The sequence below is a fragment of the Equus przewalskii genome, chromosome 1 (genome assembly GCF_037783145.1).
Source record: "Equus przewalskii isolate Varuska chromosome 1, EquPr2, whole genome shotgun sequence".
Taxonomy (NCBI): domain Eukaryota; kingdom Metazoa; phylum Chordata; class Mammalia; order Perissodactyla; family Equidae; genus Equus; species Equus przewalskii.
The window spans coordinates 145,861,503-145,882,008 of NC_091831.1; the positions used below are offsets into that span (position 1 = coordinate 145,861,503).

Here is a 20,506-nt window from a genome sequence, read left to right on the forward strand (position 1 = left end):
GCTTAAGGCTCAGGTTTAGAGTTAGACCACTTCATCTGGATATTGTGAGGATTAAATGAGATAAGGCACGCAAAGCCCTTAGCAATGGGCCTGGCACATGGTAAATGCTCAAAAGGCTGCCGCTACTATCTATTGATTATTACTATTTTAAATACCACTACTTCTGTTGTCACTACCACAACTGCTACTGATACTATACCATGACTCTGCCATACAGAGTGAAATAACACGTTTAAGAGCTAGTTGTTTTTGCTAAGAAAAGAAAGGTGCTAGAAAAATATAAATGGTGAATGGGTACAGAGTTTCAGTGGGAAAGATGAGAAAGTTCTAGAGGTGGAGAGATGGTAATGTTTGCACAGTAATGTGAATGTGCTTAATGCCACAGACTATACTTAAAAAATGGTTAAAATGGTAAATTTTATGTTATCTGTATTTTACCACAAAAAAATTATAGATTATGGGTACAGTAACAGAAATTGGGATTGGTATGCCATGTTTTGAAGAATGTTTGGAAAATGAGGAAGGCTGGATGGAGGTTTTACAATTGTCAGTGCTTTTCTATTCCCTGCAGTCTGGGTAGGACTCAGGCCGGTGCGCAAGAAAAGCATAGGCAGCCTATCTTTGACCTTCTTAAATTTTCACTTATGTGTCAAGTGGACCTAGAGCCAGGTTTTCTATGAAGGGGAAGTATGGTTTTATTTTCCTTTTGTTGTCTTCCCTTAATAATGACAACTTCTTCAAGTTATTTATCTTTATAGAGATCTCTTTTCAGAAGACTGTCTGAAGAGAGAATAAGGATAGCTTTCTTTTTATCTGCCACCTTTCCCTTCTCTCCTTTCTTATTCTATCAGACATGTTTGTTTAAGTGTCTCTCTTGAAGTGGTCATTTGGCTGTTGAAGTGGAAGAATATGGGGAGGCTTCCTGGCCACATTTCACGGATATGTATAAAGCACTAAAACCTTTTAGACCCCTGTGATCCAGGGCCTGACTCTCTCAGTGTATGCAGGCAGGAGGTCCAGGCTTCCAGGGTTCTCATGCAGGGACACCCTGATGATTGAGATGTGACCGACCGATGCTCTGACCATTCGTTAACCAGAGTTGTATATATAGAAGTATTTTAAGGAATTGGTTAAGTTTCCATGCTTTTGATTATTTATATTTATTGATATAATTTACATGTCTCTTTATTAGATATTTCCCCCTTAAGATGGAGTTGGAGTGGGAATTATTCAGGTAAATTATTGAAAGCTTTAGTTGAATGATTACCACATTGTCAGGAAAAACCCAGAATCACCATTGTCACAGTGGTACATATAATTCTTTTGAAAGACTTGGCTACCTTGACATTGACTGCTTAAAGTAAAATCAGTCTACTATAGGGGAAGAAACAAGTGTGCATTTCCTCCTCCTCAGAATTGCAGAGCCAGTGGTGTAGTGGGGAGCATGGATGTGGATAAATGTGTTATAGGTGTTCTAAGAAAACATGTAGGTAACAGTTATCGTAAAAATGTAGGGTCTTATTTAAATTAACTGATTATTCTTTATGGTACAACTAAATACAAAATCTTAATTTGCTGATATTTTCTGTTTCCGGACACTACTTCAACTATTTTTTGGAGTAGATTAAATATTTCATATTTAATTCTAGGAGAAATCATTGTATCTTGTTTCAGGTATAAACAAACTGTAGTTTTCACTTACTAATGCCGGAAAAACAGACTGCACTGAGATTAATAGATGTCATTCTGGTTTTATATAAGGTTCTAAAGAATGCCTCCCTTTTATCTAAAGAGCTGTTGCAAATGTAAACTTGTATACTGATCGACAAGTCAGCATCAAAATCAGGATTACAATCTAAAAATGTACGTTTAGGGAGTCAAAGTTTCACTTATATGTCCTAGATATAAGTGCTAGATGTTATGATTTTGATTTAGACAGAAATAGGTCATTTTAGGTAATACTGGTACACACTCTTCCTGGCCTCTGGCTATGCAGCTGGTCCATCCCTAGTTTTATCTATAGGTGAATAGAAAACAACTGGAAAACAGCTGGAAAATTCCATCATACTAGATTCATGGAACCTCTGAACAGTCCTCGTCATGAAGAAGTTGATTTTTGATTTTGCCACTTTGCAATGAGACCCATGCTTGTGTTCTGTATTTTCTGTCATAGGGAGAGGAAGAGTTCGATATGCCTCAGCCTCCACATGGCCATGTCTTGCATCGCCACATGAGAACAATCCGTGAGGTTCGCACACTTGTCACTCGTGTCATTACAGATGTGTATTATGTGGATGGAACAGAAGTAGAAAGAAAAGTAACTGAGGTAATATATACTCTGGGTCTGTGTGTCAGATTTCTTTTGATAGAAAAATTACCCTGGCTCTCCACCTCCACTCTCCCACCCTTCATTCCTGTATAACTTGCCACTAACACTTGGTTTTCCTTCATCTTTTTAGAAAGATACAGGCACTGGGTTAGAAATGAGAGTACTGAATTCTCGTCTTTCTCATGGTTTTGCGGTTTGACCTGTGGCTACTTATTTAACCAGTTTTGCTGTTTTGCTGTTTTACCTGTGGCCACTTATTTAACCAGTTCCGTCATGCTTTCTGTTTCTGTAAAGAACAGATGGCTAAGTCGCTGTGAATCTCTCATATATAATATAAAGATTGTATGTATTATTTTTAATCCTTATAAACTTCAGTGAAGTTTAGAACTCCTTGCTTAGCTATGTGTGTTTTTTCGTTGTTTCTCCTTGTTTTCATGTATACTTATTATCCTTTGTTGGTCTTCATTCCTGTGTGGTTATGGACCTATTGGTAAGAGATGCACCTTTATTTCTTAGTAGGATTCATTATGGACTCATTTCAATGTTAGCATAATATTGGCGTTTATTGGCTGTTATATTGGATACTGTCGTATGCTGACTTTGTTTAGATCTAATACTGGCTGAGATTAGACAGATTTTCTGGAATTAAAGATCTGTCACCTTTCTTTGTACAGACATTAATTTTTTGGAACTATTTTATTAACTGATAAAAGGCACAGCTATTTTTTTCCTTCACTCGGGCACTTTTCTTTAATTCTGCCAACTAGCCAGAAAGGAAGTTATGCTCAGGGAGAATTAAACTCTGGTAATACAGTTTTATTAAATGGAACGTATGATTGCTATTGTTCATTAATGGACCATTGTGGCCCTCATGTCAGAAGGCCTTTGTCATAGTTTGAGAAATTGTCTTGTATTCTTTATTTATTGAACACCAAATCTCAGAAATATTTCTTTTAAAATGTTGATTCATCTTCAATTTTATGTTTGCAGAATTTTTTTCAATGTTATTACTATTTTGGAAAACTTATGAACTTAACAGCTTTATAGAAAAAATTTGCTTTCGTGAAAAGCTTTTGTCACTGTTGTAGTCTACATTGAACTGTCAGGTTCTATGTTAAGCGTTATACATATTACCTCATTGAATATTTTATATGAAGCTTTCTAAAGTATATTTCTGGAAACTAGAAATATAGTTTCTAGGTACAGCTGCCTACTCTGAGGGGGAGAAAAGTTCCATGGTCATAAACAAGTTTGAGAAACACCAAGTGCTGGAAAATGCTCTCATCCCCCATGGAAATTCAGAGTACATATTACATTAAAGGCTCTAAGAAGTCCTCTTGTAAAAGATAGTCTATTTTATTGTTTAACACAGCACTTCCCAAACTTATTTGACCATTGAAAAATTTTAAAGCAATACTTATTATACTCCTATGGAACATTTTTCGAGAAACACTGCCATAATTAAAGAAAATAAAAATAGTGACTAACATTTATTGAGCACTAACTATATGCCAGACACTGTTCTAAAGACTTTAAGTGATTTAGCTTATTTAATCCTCACAACTAGGCTATGAGGTCGATACTATTATTCCCATTTTGCAGATGAAGAAACTGAGGCATAGCAAGTTAAAATAGCTTGCTTAATGAGGTTACATAGCTAATAAACAGAAGAATTCAACCCAGGCAGTCTAGTTCCAGAGCCTGCATTCCTAATCACTACATTATGTGGCTTCTCAAGAACAAAAGTGATGTGTGCCAAAAGGAAGGTGCATAAAGTAATTCGCAGGAGGAAGAAAGTCATCTGAAGGGAACTTTGATAGTCTTTCTGGATGAGGGCCAGAAAGCATTTGAGTTGGACACTGAAACCTGTAGATGTTGGGGAGCTAAGGGGAAAGGGCATTCCATATAGAAGGCTTGCTGAGCAAAGGCACAGAGGAAGCAAGTAAAAAGCACATAGGTGGGAACAGTCCAGTTGGTGGGCAGCACGAAGGTATGTAGGGGTGTATGAAAGTGGACACCTTGTTTATCATCTTTTAAAGATTTTATTCATTTATTTACCAGCAACTTCTTTTTTACTATTTGCTTAGCACTGTGACAGGCACTGGGACTCTGAAGATAAAAGAGACAGTGTTCCTGTTCTCTAGGAGCTTAGCACTTGAGATGCAACAAATCCAAAACTTGTTGGTTGCTGTAGTAGAGGTGTGGAAAGGTGTGTTAGAGAGAGGGGATGGAGCCCACTAGCCTACCTGAAGGTGGCTCAGAGGCCTCACAGAAGATGTGGTGGTCAAAACTGTGGCAGATAACATTGAGGGATGGGGGAGAAGGACATACAGGCAGAATGAAAAGTTACTTAAATACATGGGCAGCATGGCATGCTTTATGAATATTTAGAAGCTCAATGTGACAAGAATAGTAGGGTAGGGAATGGTGAGAGAAGATGCTGTTGAGGTTGGTAAGGGCCCAGAGCATAGGGCTTTGCATACCATAGAAAAGAGTTTATACATTTTTATCTTCAGTGTGAGGGAGAACTTTTAAAGAATTTGGGGGGAATGAGTGACGTGCTCAGATTTACATGTTGGAAAGGTCAGATTGGCAGCAGTGTAGCAATGGATTGGGGTGGGTTGAGGTTTGAGGTGCAGTTCAGACAAGAGGTAATGAGTGTCAAGTTAGGACAGTGGCAGTAGGGATTGAGAGGAGAGAAATAAATGCAAAAAATATATAGAAGGTGAAATTGATACACTGATAAATTCCTGAATGTGAGAATTGAGGGAGAGGGAGGAATCTAATACGATGCCTGGGCTTTTTGTCTGGGCAGCTGGGTAGATGGTGGTACCATATTCTGAGATAGAGAATGTAAATAGAACACTGGTTTGCAAGAGAAGATCCTTCACTCGGTAATTACTGAGGGCCTCTTTTGTGCCAGGCACTTTGCTAGATTTTGAGAGTACATCCAGGAAAGAAGATGGTTATGATCTCTGTCTTAATATGTCCTCTATAGTCTAGTAGGAGAGACACACAGGAAAACAAGCAAATATGTTAAAAAGATCATAAGAGGCCAACTTGGAGCCTGGGCCTAAGTCATTGTAACAGCAATGGCCTTGGGCCAGCCTCAGTGGCCTAGTGGTTAAGTTAGGCATGTTCTGCTTTGGCTGCCCAGGTTCAGTTCGCAGGCGCAGACCTACACCACTCATCTGTTATTGGCTGTGCTGTGGCAGTGGCTCACATACACAGATGTTAGCTCAGGTGAATTTTCCTCAGCAAAAAATTTTTAAAAAGGGCAGTGGCCTTGACTTCTGGACAGTTGCAAAGATAGGTATAGCTGGCTACTGCTTTTTGGGCCTACTCTCAACTGAGACACAGCCTGGAGTCCCAACCTCTAGGTAGGCCTTGCCCTTACACGTTTGCCCTGTCTGAGAGAAGGAATTGGCTTAAGTTCTGGGCACAACACCTGCTTTAGTCAAGTGACCTTGGCAGGTTATGCTGACTCAGATCCAGCTAGAACAGGCAAGTTGGATAACAGGAGAAAGTGATTGGAGAATGGCAGGTTTATGACCAAGATTTTTGGAAGTGGTGCAATTTCTGGTAATGACTTTGGTAACAGGTGGCTGGGGTAGAGTAAAGGAGGTTAATGGTGGTAATTAGATCACGAAACTTGGGAGTTGCTGGATGGATCATCTGATGGATGTAAGCCATAGAGGATGATGACAGTAGTGGAGATAGGGAGGGAAGGGAGGCTGTGAACCAGGAGTTAAGGTGTTCATGCATGAAAGTGAGTGAGTGGAAGGATGTTTGTGAATAACAACAGGGGAAGGCAGACAGGAAAGTTTAACAGAATGGCAAATAGTGGTTTGGTAGGAGCAAAGTTGGGGGAGATATAAATGGTTTGTTGATGGTGATGGGGAGCAACGAGGCCTCTCATCTCCAAATTTCTGAATTGAGGTTTGTTTAAGAAAAATCAGGGGCCAGCCTGGTGGTGCAGTGGTTAAGTTCATGTGCTCTTCTTTGGCGGCCTGGGGTTTGCCAGTTCAGATCCCAGGCGTGGACCTATGCACCGCTTATCGAGCCATGCTGTGGCAGGCGTCCCACTTATAAAGTAGAGGGAGATGGGCACGGATGTTAGCTCAGGGCCAATCTTCCTCAGCAAAAAGAGGAGGATTGGTAGTGGATGTTAGCTCAGGGCTAATCTTCCTCAAAAAAAAAAAAAAAAAAGGAAAAAAAGAAAAACCAGCTTCTGCTAGAGACAGCTGCAGGGAATGTGAGATGCACTCAGGATATCCAGAATTCATTAATTGAAGGCAAGGAAAAGGAGAGAGGATGACAGATTGAGTTTTGGATGGGTTAAATTTCAGCTGTCCTTGGTACATCCAAGGGGAAGAGTTTAGGAGGCATTTGTATTCGAGAGTTTGGAGCTGAGTCATCATTGTATTTCTGGTAGACAAGCAGGGGTGAGTCTGGTCAGACTGGCTGGGCAAAGCATGGAGGAGTGAGAAAAGGTATAAGAACAGAATCTTGGGAAATACCAATTTTAAACAAATAGGCAGAGAAAGAAGAACCCAAAAAGAAGCTCAAATAGAAGCAGCCAAAGAGGTAGAATGAAAGTGACTATAGATTCTAAAAGGAGAAAGGTTTTCAAGAAGGGAGTGGTCAAAAACAATCATTTAATCATCTTATAGCATTATTTAAATGTGTGTGCTTATGTGTGTGTTGCATACTGTCTTCCCAGAGATACTGTCACCTCTTTGAGGGACGAGTCTGTCTTGTACTTCTCCATATCTTCTCTGACAGCATGATAACACACCAACAGTCCAGAGCAGGAGGGCAAATCTGCAACACCTGTGTTGTACTTTCTCAATCTTGTGCCCATAGAGAACATTGCCGATTGGTCCTAGACCCTTTTCCCGATAAGCCTGGAATTAGCCTCAGAAGGCTGCTTAAAACTGAGCTCCCAGCAACCACTACCAATCCATCAAAGCAGGCGTGTGGGATATAGTCAATTTGACATTCCTGTCCTCTGCAGATACTGAAAACTCATTTATTTTGATTATTACTTTGTTGGTCTAACATTTTTCTAAACAGTAATACCATTTTTAGCCTATTCTTACCTATAATTTTCTATTTCCTTGATCACTTATTACAAGATAATCTAAGATATTTAATCTCAAAAAAACATGTAGTGCTTCCCACTGCTAATCACATGCCCAGGAGGGCTCCTCACCACTCGTTTGCCTCCTCTAACCTATCCTTGTCTGTCTTCTCTCAGACAACGGTTACCTCTGACCTCTAGGTTAGAATCCTTCCTGGTTTCTCAGTGGCCAAACGTTGTGAACTTGTCCAGTAAAAAGATAATTTAACTTAGCTTGGGATAGAGGTCTCTTTCGTCCAAATCTAGTACCACCTTTATTTTATTTTATTTTTTATTAAGATATTATATATTCCTTGTAGAATGCAGAGGTCTTAAATGTTCAATTCAGTGCCTTTTGAGAATTATATGTAGCCACTACTCAAAACAATATATAGAACTTTTCGATTATTCCAGGAAATTCCCTCCTGATTCCCACTTTTCTGAATTGAAATTTCTTGCCGTCTCTAGGATTTTCCAGCCGTCATATTAGTATTTTGTTATTGTGGCTTCTTTTAGCTTTTGTATCCATTTCTTCCTTGCAGGAGACTGAAGAGCCAATTGTAGAGTGTCAGGAGTGTGAAACTGAAGTTTCCCCTTCACAGACTGGGGGCTCCTCAGGTGACCTGGGGGATATCAGCTCCTTCTCCTCCAAGGCATCCAGCTTACACCGCACATCAAGTGGGACGAGTCTCTCAGCCATGCACAGCAGTGGCAGCTCAGGGAGAGGAGCCGGACCACTCAAAGGGAAAACCAGCGGGACAGAACCCGCAGATTTTGCCTTGCCCAGCTCCCGAGGAGGCCCAGGAAAACTGAGGTGCAGACAGGGTCTCCAGAGAGAGAGCCACAGCAGGGGCAGGGTTGCTGACATTTTAATATCACAAGAAAAGGGGAGTAATGGGAAATCCCCCCATCCTCCATCTGGGATAAATCAACTCCTCTTCCTCCCCTTTTGTTCCTCTCCTATTTTGGGTTTGCATGGGAGGTAGGGTGGAGCCCTGTGGGAGGTAGACTTCCTGAGAAAATGTAGAAAAACAGGTGACGTGACTTTGGGAAAACCGGCACATGCTCCTGCCACCACCCCATTTTCTATAGCCTACAAGTGTTTGGGTTGGGAGTACAGAAAGTTTGGGGTAGCGGTCCCAACTTGACACCTCCTCTAGCTTTTTGTTGTCCTCTGCAGTGTCCATAGCCTGAAGTAGAAGAGAAGGCAGGGCTGTTTTGAGGGCAGTGTGCTGTTTTTGAGGGCAGCAGTAGGAAGCTTTGTCAGGAGGGAATAGACTTGCATAGAGGAGGATGTCCTATACTTGTTATCATTTACTCCATCTCCCCAGGTGATATTTTGGTGGTGGGTGTGTGGACAAGCTTCCTGCTGCCCTGGAGGCCTAGCACCTGTTAGCCTGGCATATAGTCTGAGGGCCAAGGGGAGACTGTGAAGAAAGGATCCAGTAGTAGGTGCCATCAGACTAACCTGTCTTCATTCTCTAGTCCTAGAAAAGGGGTCAGTCAGACAGGGGCGCCAGTGTGTGAGGAGGATGGTGATGCAGGCCTTGGCATCAGACAGGGAGGGAAGGCTCCAGTCACGCCTCGTGGGCGCGGGCGAAGGGGCCGCCCGCCTTCTCGGACCACTGGAACCAGGTACCCGGGTAGTGTGAGATACACTTAGTCTATGACTTGTTCAGAAAAAAAGGGAGTAGAGAGAAGAGAGGGGAGTAGAGAGTATGCGGGGTGTCAGGAGGGAGAAGAGGGGCCCACACTGACTGGGGACTGGGCAGGGATCAGAGTGAGGCCACTGAGACCAGGCTTATGCCTGTGATGGGGTTATCAAAGAATGGACTGAAGAGACCCGTAGACTAAAGAGTGGGAAAATTGGTAGATAAGTACTTCTCCCTTCTTATTCTCACTGCCTTCTCCTATCTCTTATCTCTCTTTAGAGAAACAGCTGTGCCTGGCCCTTTGGGCATAGAGGACATTTCACCCAGCATGTCACCAGACGATAAATCCTTCACCCGTATCGTGCCCCGAGTGACAGACTCCACCAGACGAGCTGACACGGGTGGTGGTACTTTGCGTCGAAGCGACTCTCCAGAGATTCCTTTCCAGACTGCTGCTGGCCCTTCTGATGGCTTAGATGCCTCCTCTCCGGGAAACACCTTTGTAGGGCTCCGTGTTGTAGCCAAATGGTCATCCAATGGCTATTTTTACTCTGGGAAAATCACGCGAGATGTCGGAGCTGGGAAGTATAAATTGCTCTTTGATGATGGGTACGAGTGTGATGTTTTGGGCAAAGACATTCTGCTGTGTGACCCCATCCCGCTGGATACAGAAGTGACAGCCCTCTCAGAGGATGAGTATTTCAGTGCAGGTAAAAGAAGCAGCGTCTGCAGAAACTTACTGTGCCCTTGGGGCAGTGCTCTCGCCTGTCAGTAGTTACCAAGAGCGTTCACTCCAGCCTGATTACTGTTCTGGGGTCTTTAAAGTCAAAAATTTCATTCCTACAACAGTGGTTACTCTCAGCATTGGCTTTTTTGTTGTTCTTTGTTGCTTGTTTATTTTTGAACAAGCTTCTTATTTTAGGCTAATGTTATATTTACTGAAAGTTTGCAAAGTACAGAGCACTGATAGTACAGAGAGTTCCTGTACACCTCACCCAGCTTTCTAGCTCTCCTCATTGTTAACATCTTACGTTAGCATGGTGCATTCGTGAAAACCAAGAAACCAACCTTGGCTCATTACTATTAATGAAATTTCAGACTTTGTTATTTGGATTTCACTAGCTTTTCCATGTTCTTTTTCTGTTCCAAGATCCAATCCAGAATTACTCTGTTGCATTTAGTCCTCATGTGTCCTTTGAGCTCCTGATCCATGGCAATTTCTGAATCCTTTCTTGTTTTTCATGACCTTGACAGTTTTGCGGAGTGCTGGTCAGATATTTTGTAGAATGTCCCTCAGTTTGGGGTTTGTCTCATGTTTTCTTCTGATTAGATTGGAGTTCTGGGTTTTTTGAAAAGAATGCTACTGAGATGAAGTGCCCTTCTTATCACAGTGTATGGCGGAGGCGGGTGTGTGATATTAGTAGACATCACTCGTGATGTTAACCTTCCTCACTTGGTTATGGTGCTGTTTGCCAGGTTTCTTCACTGGAGAGAGAGTGGTTTTTTTCCTTTTCATTCTCTATTCTTTCACCACTGACTTTTAAACTTACTACCTGGCTTCACAGGAGCCTAGTAGGTGAGTGTGGCAGATATACTGAGATGTTTTTGTTTAGGAAGAAGTTGTTAGTATGCCTGCACACCTACCACTTACTCTCTGATTTAAAAAACAGTGCTTTCTTTTTTGGATGTAGCCAGTTTCCTGAACTGGTGATGCTGAGGGATTTGTGTTTGTTAATTACTGTTTCATATGCCAGTTCTTTGATATGTTGCCCGCTTTGTGTGGACTAAGTGGGAGATACATGTTTGTGTTGAGTTTGTCATTTAAAAACATCATTTCTGGGGCCGGCCCAGTGGTGCAGTGGTTAAGTGCGCACGTTGTGCTTTGGCGGCCCGGGGCTTACTGGTTCAGATCCCGGGTGCAGACATATCACCACTTGGAAGGCCATGCTGTGGTAGGCGTCCCACATATAAAGTAGAGGAGGATGGGCATGGATGTGAGCTCAGGGCCAGTCTTCCTCAGCAAAAAGAGGAGGATTGGCAGCAGTTAGCTCAGGGCTAATCTTCCTCGAACAAACAAACAAACAAACAAACAAACAAACATCCTTTCTGGTGATTTCTTTGAACATGGATTGGGTTATAATGGGCAAAAATGCCTCTTTATTGCAGTCTGTCCAGACTATCTTGTGATTTGGACTCCTGAGTAGTTTCTGTTTGTCCCTTTATTCCATTGTTAAATGGGCCGCTTCTCTTTCTAGTTCTGGATAACGCTTAGCTCTGTGTGGCATCACTTGGTAGCACACGGATTGAGGTCTTTTATGACCTGTGACTTACATAGTTTGTCTCAAATGCATTTGCTCTTCTTTCAGGTGTAAAGCCACTCTTGGAGGTCCACATTTGGCCCTCTTAAGACACAGAGACAATTATATATCCAGCATGAATTAATCCGAATGGCGTCAAGGGGTGGGGATTCTGTGTCCCATTTATTGAGGGTATCTACTAATGTCAACACTAGGCTGTTTTTAGTTCTAGCAGGTCTTTGTTAGTGTGAAGTGTATTGTTGGCCTTGGGCTTCTTTGTGATTTTGAGGGGGTCTTTGTGATTTAGTTGGGTGATTTAAGCCAGGAGAAGAACAAGCAAGAGGAAAGAGTGATTTCTGTGGCATAAATAAGGAGAGAACCAAGGCCTGCTTTTTCCTCTATATTTTTTTCCTTGGTGGCATATGTTCTGGGTTTCTTTTAGCCCTTCATTCAAACATAGGGTAATGGGAGAGAACAAATGAACCCTTCTGTTTATAGGAATGAAAAAGTGTTCATTAATACCCTGTTTTTCTGTGTGTGTGTGTGTATAAATTGTTTATTGATCAGACGGGAAAGAGTGTTACCGTTTTCACAAGATTGGAAATGGGTCTTGCCCAAGATCACACAGCTTGGTGGTAGCAGGATTAAGCCTAAGCTTGGGTCTCCTGAATTCTATCGTAGGTTCCTTTTATGCCCCACGTGTTCCTTCTAACCTAAAGTCTTACCTTTAGGTTCTGAAGCAAAGCAAGAATAGCAAAGTAGATGATACGGAGGGAAGATTAGGCCGGAGGCAGGATTTATTTTTTTCCTTTCTTTGCTCTGTATGTCTATTTTGATTTTGCTACAGAGACACCTGCTGTCTCTCTTAGAATGATGTCATCTTTCACCTACAACTTAACTCAAGAATTTTCATTCAGCCTCCAAAGAAACCAATAAGGAAAGGTTTAGTAAGTTATAATGGCATCATTAAGAAACCACATGGCATTTCACTTCAGGAACCATTTGAGCCACTAACAACCCATAAAGGCTGGCTTTAGGAAGCTTTATTTTGTAACTAAAGGGGTCCTTTTGTGGAGAAACATTCCATGTCCCAGTCCCAGGGTAGTAGCTATATATATCCTAGGTGTGTTGTCTGGGATTGGTGGCTGGGATTTTGTTAAGTCCTAACTTCAGTCCACTATTGGATATCCTAGTTCCCTGACTCAGGCCTGCCCTGTGGAGCCTTTGTGAATGGATGCTGAGCAGTCTAAAACAACAGCAAGCTGCTTTTATGTTTTTTCCACCCAGGAGTGGTGAAAGGGCATAGGAAGGAGTCTGGAGAGCTGTACTACAGCATTGAAAAAGAAGGCCAAAGGAAGTGGTATAAGCGAATGGCTGTCATCCTGTCCTTGGAGCAAGGGAACAGACTGAGAGAACAGTATGGCCTCGGCCCATATGAGGCAGTAACCCCTCTCACCAAGGCAGCAGATATCAGCTTAGGTAAGACCATTGCTTCCTGAATAACTGCCTCTGGGCCCCTGCCCTCCTTGTGGTGGGAGGAGTGGTTTATAGAGCAATCAGTAGTGCTTCCTTAAATCTTACTAGTCCTGTGTGGTTTATGAGATGGTAATGACCTGTCATTTTCTGGAGCCACTGTCTCTCTCTTTCCTTCCCAGGACCAAATGGTAAGTCCTCAGATTTTTCTGGCCTCCCCAGTTCTATAGGGGAGCAAACACATTTCAGTCATGGCAGGACTAAAACAGAAAATATGGTGACCTTAAAAGAGGCTTCTTGCCCCTATGGGAGGTGGAGGAAAGGGAATGCTAGTATCTAAATCAGGCTTTGCCCAGCTTCTTGGAGTTTAAGGCATCAGACCATGGGAGTTGACCGACTTCTGGCTTATCCTATCATAGACAATTTGGTGGAAGGGAAACGGAAACGGCGCAGTAACATCAGCTCCCCGGCCACCCCAACTGCCTCCAGCAGTAGCAGCACAACCCCTACCCGTAAGATCACAGAAAGCCCTCGTGCCTCCACGGGAGTTCTCTCAGGCAAAAGAAAACTTATCACTTCGGAAGAAGAACGGTCCCCTGCCAAGCGAGGCCGGAAGTCTGCCACTGTGAAACCTGGTGAGTGCTCACTTTTGCCTCATTCTCCCTCAGACCATGGTGGAATGAAGGATCAGCCGTTGGAGAGATGGAGCCTGATATGTGGCATTGGCCCCTCTGTCCTGGCTACAAAGTTGGGATCTGCACAAGCCCACAGGTGGTACTCAGACGGCTGAGTACCTTCCCCCATCTCCCAGCACAGTCCAGTGGGGGTAGATAGGAGGCCAGGTCTTGATTGGAAACATTCATTGATAACTATGGTTCTAGGAGGGAAAGGAGAAGTACTATATTTTAAGCAGATTCAAGTAGGTGATATTTGTCTTAGATCTCTTCCTTTACCTGGCACCATCTTCTACCTCTGGCAGCTCCGTTCCCCTCTCCCTTATGCTCAGGGCCCTATGGCTTTCCCAAACTTCTGTGAAAGCTCGTACCTCAGCCTGCATCTCACCTCTCCCTACCATCCCCCAAACAACCTCTTTCCAGTCCCTCATGTTTCATATTAACAGAAGAGTTCACTCTCTGTTTACCGAGTCTCTGCTGTGACCCAGCCCCAGCCACTGTGGGTTCTGGAGACACAGAGGTGAAGTCCTCAGTGTCTGTCCTGAGGGAGCCCTCTCAGTCTGGCAAACTGAGGCAGTTCATCCGTTGTTACCTTGTCCTGGCACCGGAGTTCCTTTTGTTTCCTGTGTGTTTGAGTTGTGTCATCTCTCTACCCAACACCTGCTGTGTTTCAGGTTATGTGAGGCATGGAACTAAGTGCTTCATACATATTACCTCATATAATCCTGATGAGGTGTAGGTGTAGAGAATTCATTTTCAGTTGAAGAATCTGAGGTAAAGAAAAGACGGCTAACTTTCCCAGGGTGACATACTAATCCAGATTTCAAACTCAGGCAGTCTGACTTTGAAGTCCAGGCTTATGCATACTACATCAGACTGTTCTCATGCTGCTGGTTTTATTTTAGGGAGGCATGACCTGTCTGTCAGCTTAGCCTCCTAATGAGCCTACAAGTCAGCTTCTCCAAGTCAGGTATTTGTTTTCTTCTCGAGGACTTATTGGGGCACTGCTCGCATGGGAATTCTGGGAGTCCTAAACTGGTTGGTTCACTTGCCTACGCCAAGGTGTTGGAAACTGGGACAATTGAAGCAGGCTGTTTTGATGTGGCTCCATCAACATGTAAAAACACTTTAGTACCAAGTATTCTATGCACCGTTCTGGTGAGGGTTAGGGATAGGGTGGGAATATCTGCTGGGACACTTCTTGGTAAAAAAAACTGTTTTGTTTGATTTTTTTTTTTTTAAGCCTGCTTCAAAATATCACATATCTTGGGGAAATCTGAGCACTGGGCAGAGAAAGTGGGCTGAAGATTTCTAAACATTTTTCACTCTTACCTAATCTTTGTATTAGAACCACTCTTTCTTCAGATGACCTCAGAAGTATTTGGTTTGGCTGTATAAAAATAACACTAGTTGATTTCCATTTATGAAAATAGTGTATACATTGTCATGACTTATGTGTAAAATTTAAGTATGTACAATTTCTCTGCACTGTAAATTTGGTCCTAGGTTGTTGGCCATAGGAATGGGAATGGTCTTTGGCTTACAGCTCAGAAAAGTTCATCAGGACATTGCCTACCCGTCCTATCGTGCCCAGGCAGTGGTCCATATCTGTCTAGTAACTGTGCCTCTGTCCTTCCCAGGTGCGGTGGGGGCGGGAGAGTTTGTGAGTCCCTGTGAGAGTGGCGACAACATGGGTGAACCCTCTGTCCTGGAAGAGCAGAGAGGGCCTTTGCCCCTTAACAAGACCTTGTTTCTGGGCTATGCCTTTCTCCTCACCATGGCCACAACAAGTGACAAGTTGGCCAGCCGATCCAAACTGCCAGACGGTCCTACAGGAAGCAGTGAGGAAGAGGACGGTAAGGCCTTAGGAAGTCCTGGGGGCTCTGAGGCATGTGTACTCTTTCCTTTCCATTCACTTTATGAACCTGGTGGCCCCCCTGACATCTCTAGAGGCAGCAGGGCAAGTGGCAACTGGGATCTTGGTCAAGGAAAACTAATTTAACCCTGCTTCTTGGTTTATAAACTGTTTTCACAAAATTCCTCTTAGTGAGTGGTTCCTCAAAACAGTCCTGTGACGCAGATGGGAGATAGATCTTATCATGTTTTACAGATGAGGAAACAAGCTTGGAGAGGTTAACTGTTGCTTTTTGTCCATGGTATGGTAGACTTAGCCAGCCCTGATGGTCTAGTGGTTAAGATTCTGCACTCGTGTGGCCCAGGTGCCGTGGCCCAGGTTCATTTCCTGCTCAGGGAACCACACCACCAGTCTGTCAATTGTCATATTATGGCAGCTGCGTGTTGCTATGTTGCTGAAAGCTATGCCACTGGTATTTCAAAAACCAGGGTCACCCATGGTGGACAGGTTTCAATGGAGCTTCCAGTCTAAGACAGACTAGGAAGAAGGACCTGGCCACCCACTTCTGAAAAAATTAGCCATGAAAACCCTATGAATAGCAGCAGAGCATTGTCTGATAGAGCACTGGAAGGTGGGAGGATAGCACAAAAACACTGGACAGGGTTCTGCTCTGCTGTACACAGGGTCGCTAGGAGTCGGAAGCAACTCAGCAGTACTAACAACAAATGATAGACTTGAGACTAGAACCCAGTGTTCATTTTACCCTGTGACAGTCATCCAAGTCAGTCAGGTTTCTGAATGCCTTGCCAACTTTCCCATTTGTGTTCTAGGGGTAACTGCTAGAGAAAATCCTTGTGGGGGTGAAGTTCATTCTCTTGAGGTCTGTGTGTAAGACTGGAAATGTGGAGTGCCCAGGGCCCCAGGGTGATTTCAGAGAAAGAGCTTCTAGGCCTTTTCAGTTCCTGTACCTCTCTTCAACCTTAAACTAAATCTGTATGTTGCATTTCTGTGTCGTCTGTTACTTAGGGTTTGAGTGAAGGCTGCAGTGGGGAGAGGTAAAAATTATTCAACTGTCTAAAGCGTGTATGATCTAGGAGAGAGAATGGGCAGATACAAATGTAGTCATATCCCACTTAATGACAGGGATGTGTTCTGAGAAATGTGTTGTTAGGTGATGTCGTACTCGTGTGAACGTCATAGAGTGTATTTACACAAACCTAGATGGTATAGCCTATTACACAGGTAGGCCATACAGTAGTAATCTAATGGGACGACCTTCATATGTGTGGTCCGTCATTGACCAGAACGTTGTTATGCTGCACATGGCTGTCTGCACACACTGTAAGTGACTGACAGCAGTATCCAAATGTGTCTGTAAAGGCTAAAGGTCCAAATGAAATGATGTTCTACAAGTTGGAGTTCTGACTAACTTTAAATCTTTGCAAGAGGGATTAGGGAACATGGATATTATAAAATAACACCACTGCAAATCTATGATGGTTGGCGTTTCAGATGTCTGGGTGAATCTTTCCTACTTAACCAAAACTATATCTCACCAACTGCATATGGAGATCTGTACAGGGACTGGGAAGGGTGGTCAGGGAGTTGCAGTTAGGGTTTTTGCTGTTTTGAAGGTGCACAGAGTCATCAGTAGAGAGGCTCCAGGGTGTGGAAGCTGGTGTGGTGTGTGTGGGTTTTTAAGGTTAAGTGTGGACCAAGCCTAGTTTGTCACACAGAATTCAGATAGGTACACTGGAAGATAAGGTATGTGAGGAGTTTCCTAGCTAAGAATATAGTTTGACTTTGATCATCAGTAATTAGGAGTCCCTTGAGGATTCTGTGAAGAGGTGGGTCATGGCATCAAAACACTGTTCGTCATTTTGTTTTCTTTCGCTTTCACAGTGTTGCTGGACTCTAGTCTTTATCTTCTAACATATCCCTTGCCCTTCCCTAGACCAGGACTTCACAAGGCATCTCTATAGATGTATTATTTGTTGGTTGGTACAGCATGGCCACCAAGAAAGCCGGCTTTGGTATGAGGTGCAGACTGTCTAGTTCCTTAAAAATCTGTAAGCCTGTGTGAGATCTAATAAACTCAACTCACAGAAATTCCCTTTTCCCCCTTGCTGATATATCAGATGTTTTTAATCCCCCCTTGTAACCGTGAGTGAAGGGAATTAGGACTTGTCTAAATGAGGAGGAATTTGGACAAATTTTTAGAGGGATGTCCAGGTTTCTTGTGGAAAGTGTGGTTATGGTGAATATATCAGCTTAATTTTGCTCCTTTATCCTTGGACATTGCCCCAATAGCACCAAAATCCTTGATTTTTTTGGCATATGTGAATGTTTAGAGGTTCCTCAGTCTCAAGAGGCCTGAAGACGTTTGTACTAAAACAATCCTCTACAGAATTAGTTTCCAAGAAACTGTTATTTGTCCTGCAGATAAATGGGAATCTCTTAGATGTCGGTTTATATCAGGAGCTCAGTAAAATATTTGAATCCATCTCATGAGACATGAATGAGTGAAGAACATGGCACCCGGTCTTGTTAGGTGGCACACCGTCAGGGACCCGTCAGCCACAGGGATTGACTCTGGAGTTGGATTTCTTTAGTACCTTCATCTTTGGTTTAGATGATAGAATTGAAAACCTATTCATGGGCAGGATCACTCATAAGTAAGAAGTAAATTAAATTAAATCCAAACTAATTGATAAAAATTAGAGAAATGGACTGTCTATATAGGATAATATTTGATTACACTAATGCAAGGAAATATAATTGGGGATTAAAATCTAAATAGATTAGGACTAGAGACAGTCCTGGATTAAGCAGACATGAAATAGAAGTCTTAAGAAAAATAAAGGGCCATGAGGGACCTCAGCAGTGACTCAGCAGTATGTTGGTACTGAAAATTGTGACATGATATATTGAGATGGGTCAAAAGGATGCAGTGACACAACTGAGAAATAGTCCTGCTATATTCTGAGGTTCTTATAACCATTTAGAGTTTCCACTTTGAATTTTCATTTTGAGAAGAATTTGGAGAATGCTAAATCAAAAAAAGATTAATAAAAGTGAACAGGCCCGCCAGTCATACCGAAACAAAGGTGTAGAGGCCTGAGTTTGGCTCATCAGCATTGCCTGAGCAGCTGCAGCAGGCAAGGAGGGCACCAAACTGGGGAGCCATCTCTGCAAGGGGTCTGCTTTACAGGTTTTACCACTGGGTATGAGGGGGAAAGGGAGTGGCCCTCGCATTGAACTTTTATGCATTTGGTTGGGTTGTTTTATTTGTGATAAGTTCATCAGAACTTACTTTCTCAGAACTCCTAATTAACTAAAATCTCTAATGACTTGCTTTTTTCTTTTTTTTTTTAATGTGTATTTATATATGAGAGGAGCAGATGACAAGAAAACAAGCTCAAATTAGATATTTGTCAAAAGAAGCAATTTCTAATTGCCTAGGGTCATTACAGCTTCAGCCTCATCTCTCATAACTTCTACTTCACCCTCAAGACTGTAGAGCAGTCATTGATGTTCAGTGTCCTGAGGTACTTCGAGATCATCAAAGGTAGATAGTTTTCAATAAAAAGGTTGGAAAAGGATTTTCTGACTAACCTTTACTTCATTAGTTAAATTTTAGAAACCCTACTTTGAGCATTCTGGTTCATCAAAGTTTTAGTGAACAGTGGGTAAAAATGCTGCGGAAGGGGGCATTTGAAGGCTTATTGTAAAAAGTGTTAATCAGCTATGCTTCATCTCCACAGAAGGCAGAAGTAAAGGACATGGGCTTAGTTTGCAGGACAGATTTAGGGTAGACATAGGAAGAACCTCCTCATGGTAATGCGTTATTCAAATTGGAATACATCACTATGGGAAGTGGTTATGTGTCCATCCCTGTGAACAGTGCCATGACTTAGTTTTAGGCAGAAACATTTGATGTTTTTAGGTCTAGGACTTACCTCTATTTCTCATCTTCCCCACCCCTCCTGCTCTTGTCCCTTCTTTTGGCAGCATTTTATGGGCCTCAAGACAGATCTCTTTCTGACCCTTGGGGAAGCCCTTGATCTGTCTTTGGAATACAAAGCTGTGGAGATAGCTGGGGAGTAGAAAAGGGAGCAGTAAGAAGCAGGCATAAAGTAGCAAATAAGAAACCAACTAGTAGTAATTATTATCTTGGTTACCTATTTTTTTATATAGAATTTTTAGAAATTCCTCCTTTCAACAAGCAGTACACAGAATCCCAGCTTCGAGCAGGAGCTGGCTATATTCTCGAAGACTTCAATGAAGCCCAGGTGAGGAGTTTCTTTGTTTAGCTTCCCAGGGCGGGAGTGATGAGAAGAGTTCACTTACTATTCTGAGAAGAGGCCTGAGAGGTTGAGGAGGCCGGATACAGTAGCTAGAGATTTCAGGAACTGGGAAACTGCCACAAGGTTGTTGCATGAAATAGAATTTTTACGGTGTATAAGGAAGAGAAATTAGAAGCTTGGGTTAGTTAATGGCTATGGTTCTGTCACTGGGGCAAGAGCAGATTAAAGTTTGTTTTTAATGGAAATCTCTATTATAGTGTTGTTCTGAGCCTGAAAGGCTGAGTACGTGGGGTTTGGTCATCCCTTGAGGATTCAGGCCCCCAGAAAGCTGTAGGTGAGGCAGGAGAAGGTCTAGGGAAGCCGCTTGGGCCTCTCAGTGAGAAAAGAGGCCCTGGGCAGGACAGCTTCAGTCATGTTTTGGATAGTATTTGGAAGTGTTCACATCTGTTCTCTGACTCATTATGGCTGCTATTCAGGGGCTTTCCATAGAAGTCACCAGACCCATTGGTTCTATTCCTTTTTTCTAGTGTAACACGGCCTACCAGTGTCTCTTAATTGCGGATCAGCATTGTCGAACCCGGAAATACTTCCTGTGCCTTGCCAGTGGAATTCCTTGTGTGTCTCATGTCTGGGTCCATGACAGTTGCCATGCCAACCAGCTCCAGAATTACCGCAATTATCTGCTGCCAGCTGGGTACAGCCTTGAAGAGCAGAGAATTCTGGATTGGTGAGTATTTGAGAGCCCGTCTAGAATGGTAGACAGGAAGACAGCAAGCTTTTGGAGGAGGGGAGAATCT

The 20,506-nt window shown here is 42.8% G+C and overlaps 1 protein-coding gene across 5 annotated transcripts in view; it reads left to right on the top strand.

Moving 5' to 3' along the window:
* The window catches only part of TP53BP1 (tumor protein p53 binding protein 1), a 91,595-nt gene that overhangs the window by 65,964 nt on the left and 5,125 nt on the right, over nucleotides 1–20,506 (top strand). For 2 of the 5 annotated variants that reach the window (XM_008528509.2, XM_008528510.2), the window contains 9 exons: nucleotides 2,174–2,326; nucleotides 7,994–8,265; nucleotides 8,937–9,086; nucleotides 9,383–9,813; nucleotides 12,688–12,879; nucleotides 13,293–13,508; nucleotides 15,188–15,403; nucleotides 19,600–19,694; nucleotides 20,237–20,436. In XM_008528509.2, coding sequence (XP_008526731.1) covers nucleotides 2,174–2,326; nucleotides 7,994–8,265; nucleotides 8,937–9,086; nucleotides 9,383–9,813; nucleotides 12,688–12,879; nucleotides 13,293–13,508; nucleotides 15,188–15,403; nucleotides 19,600–19,694; nucleotides 20,237–20,436 — 1,925 coding nt within the window. Of the gene's footprint in view, nucleotides 1–2,173; nucleotides 2,327–7,993; nucleotides 8,266–8,936; nucleotides 9,087–9,382; nucleotides 9,814–12,687; nucleotides 12,880–13,292; nucleotides 13,509–15,187; nucleotides 15,404–18,803; nucleotides 18,965–19,599; nucleotides 19,695–20,236; nucleotides 20,437–20,506 lie in introns of those variants that run through there. The other 3 variants (XM_008528513.2, XM_070582148.1, XM_070582150.1) reach the window with 2 other exon arrangements.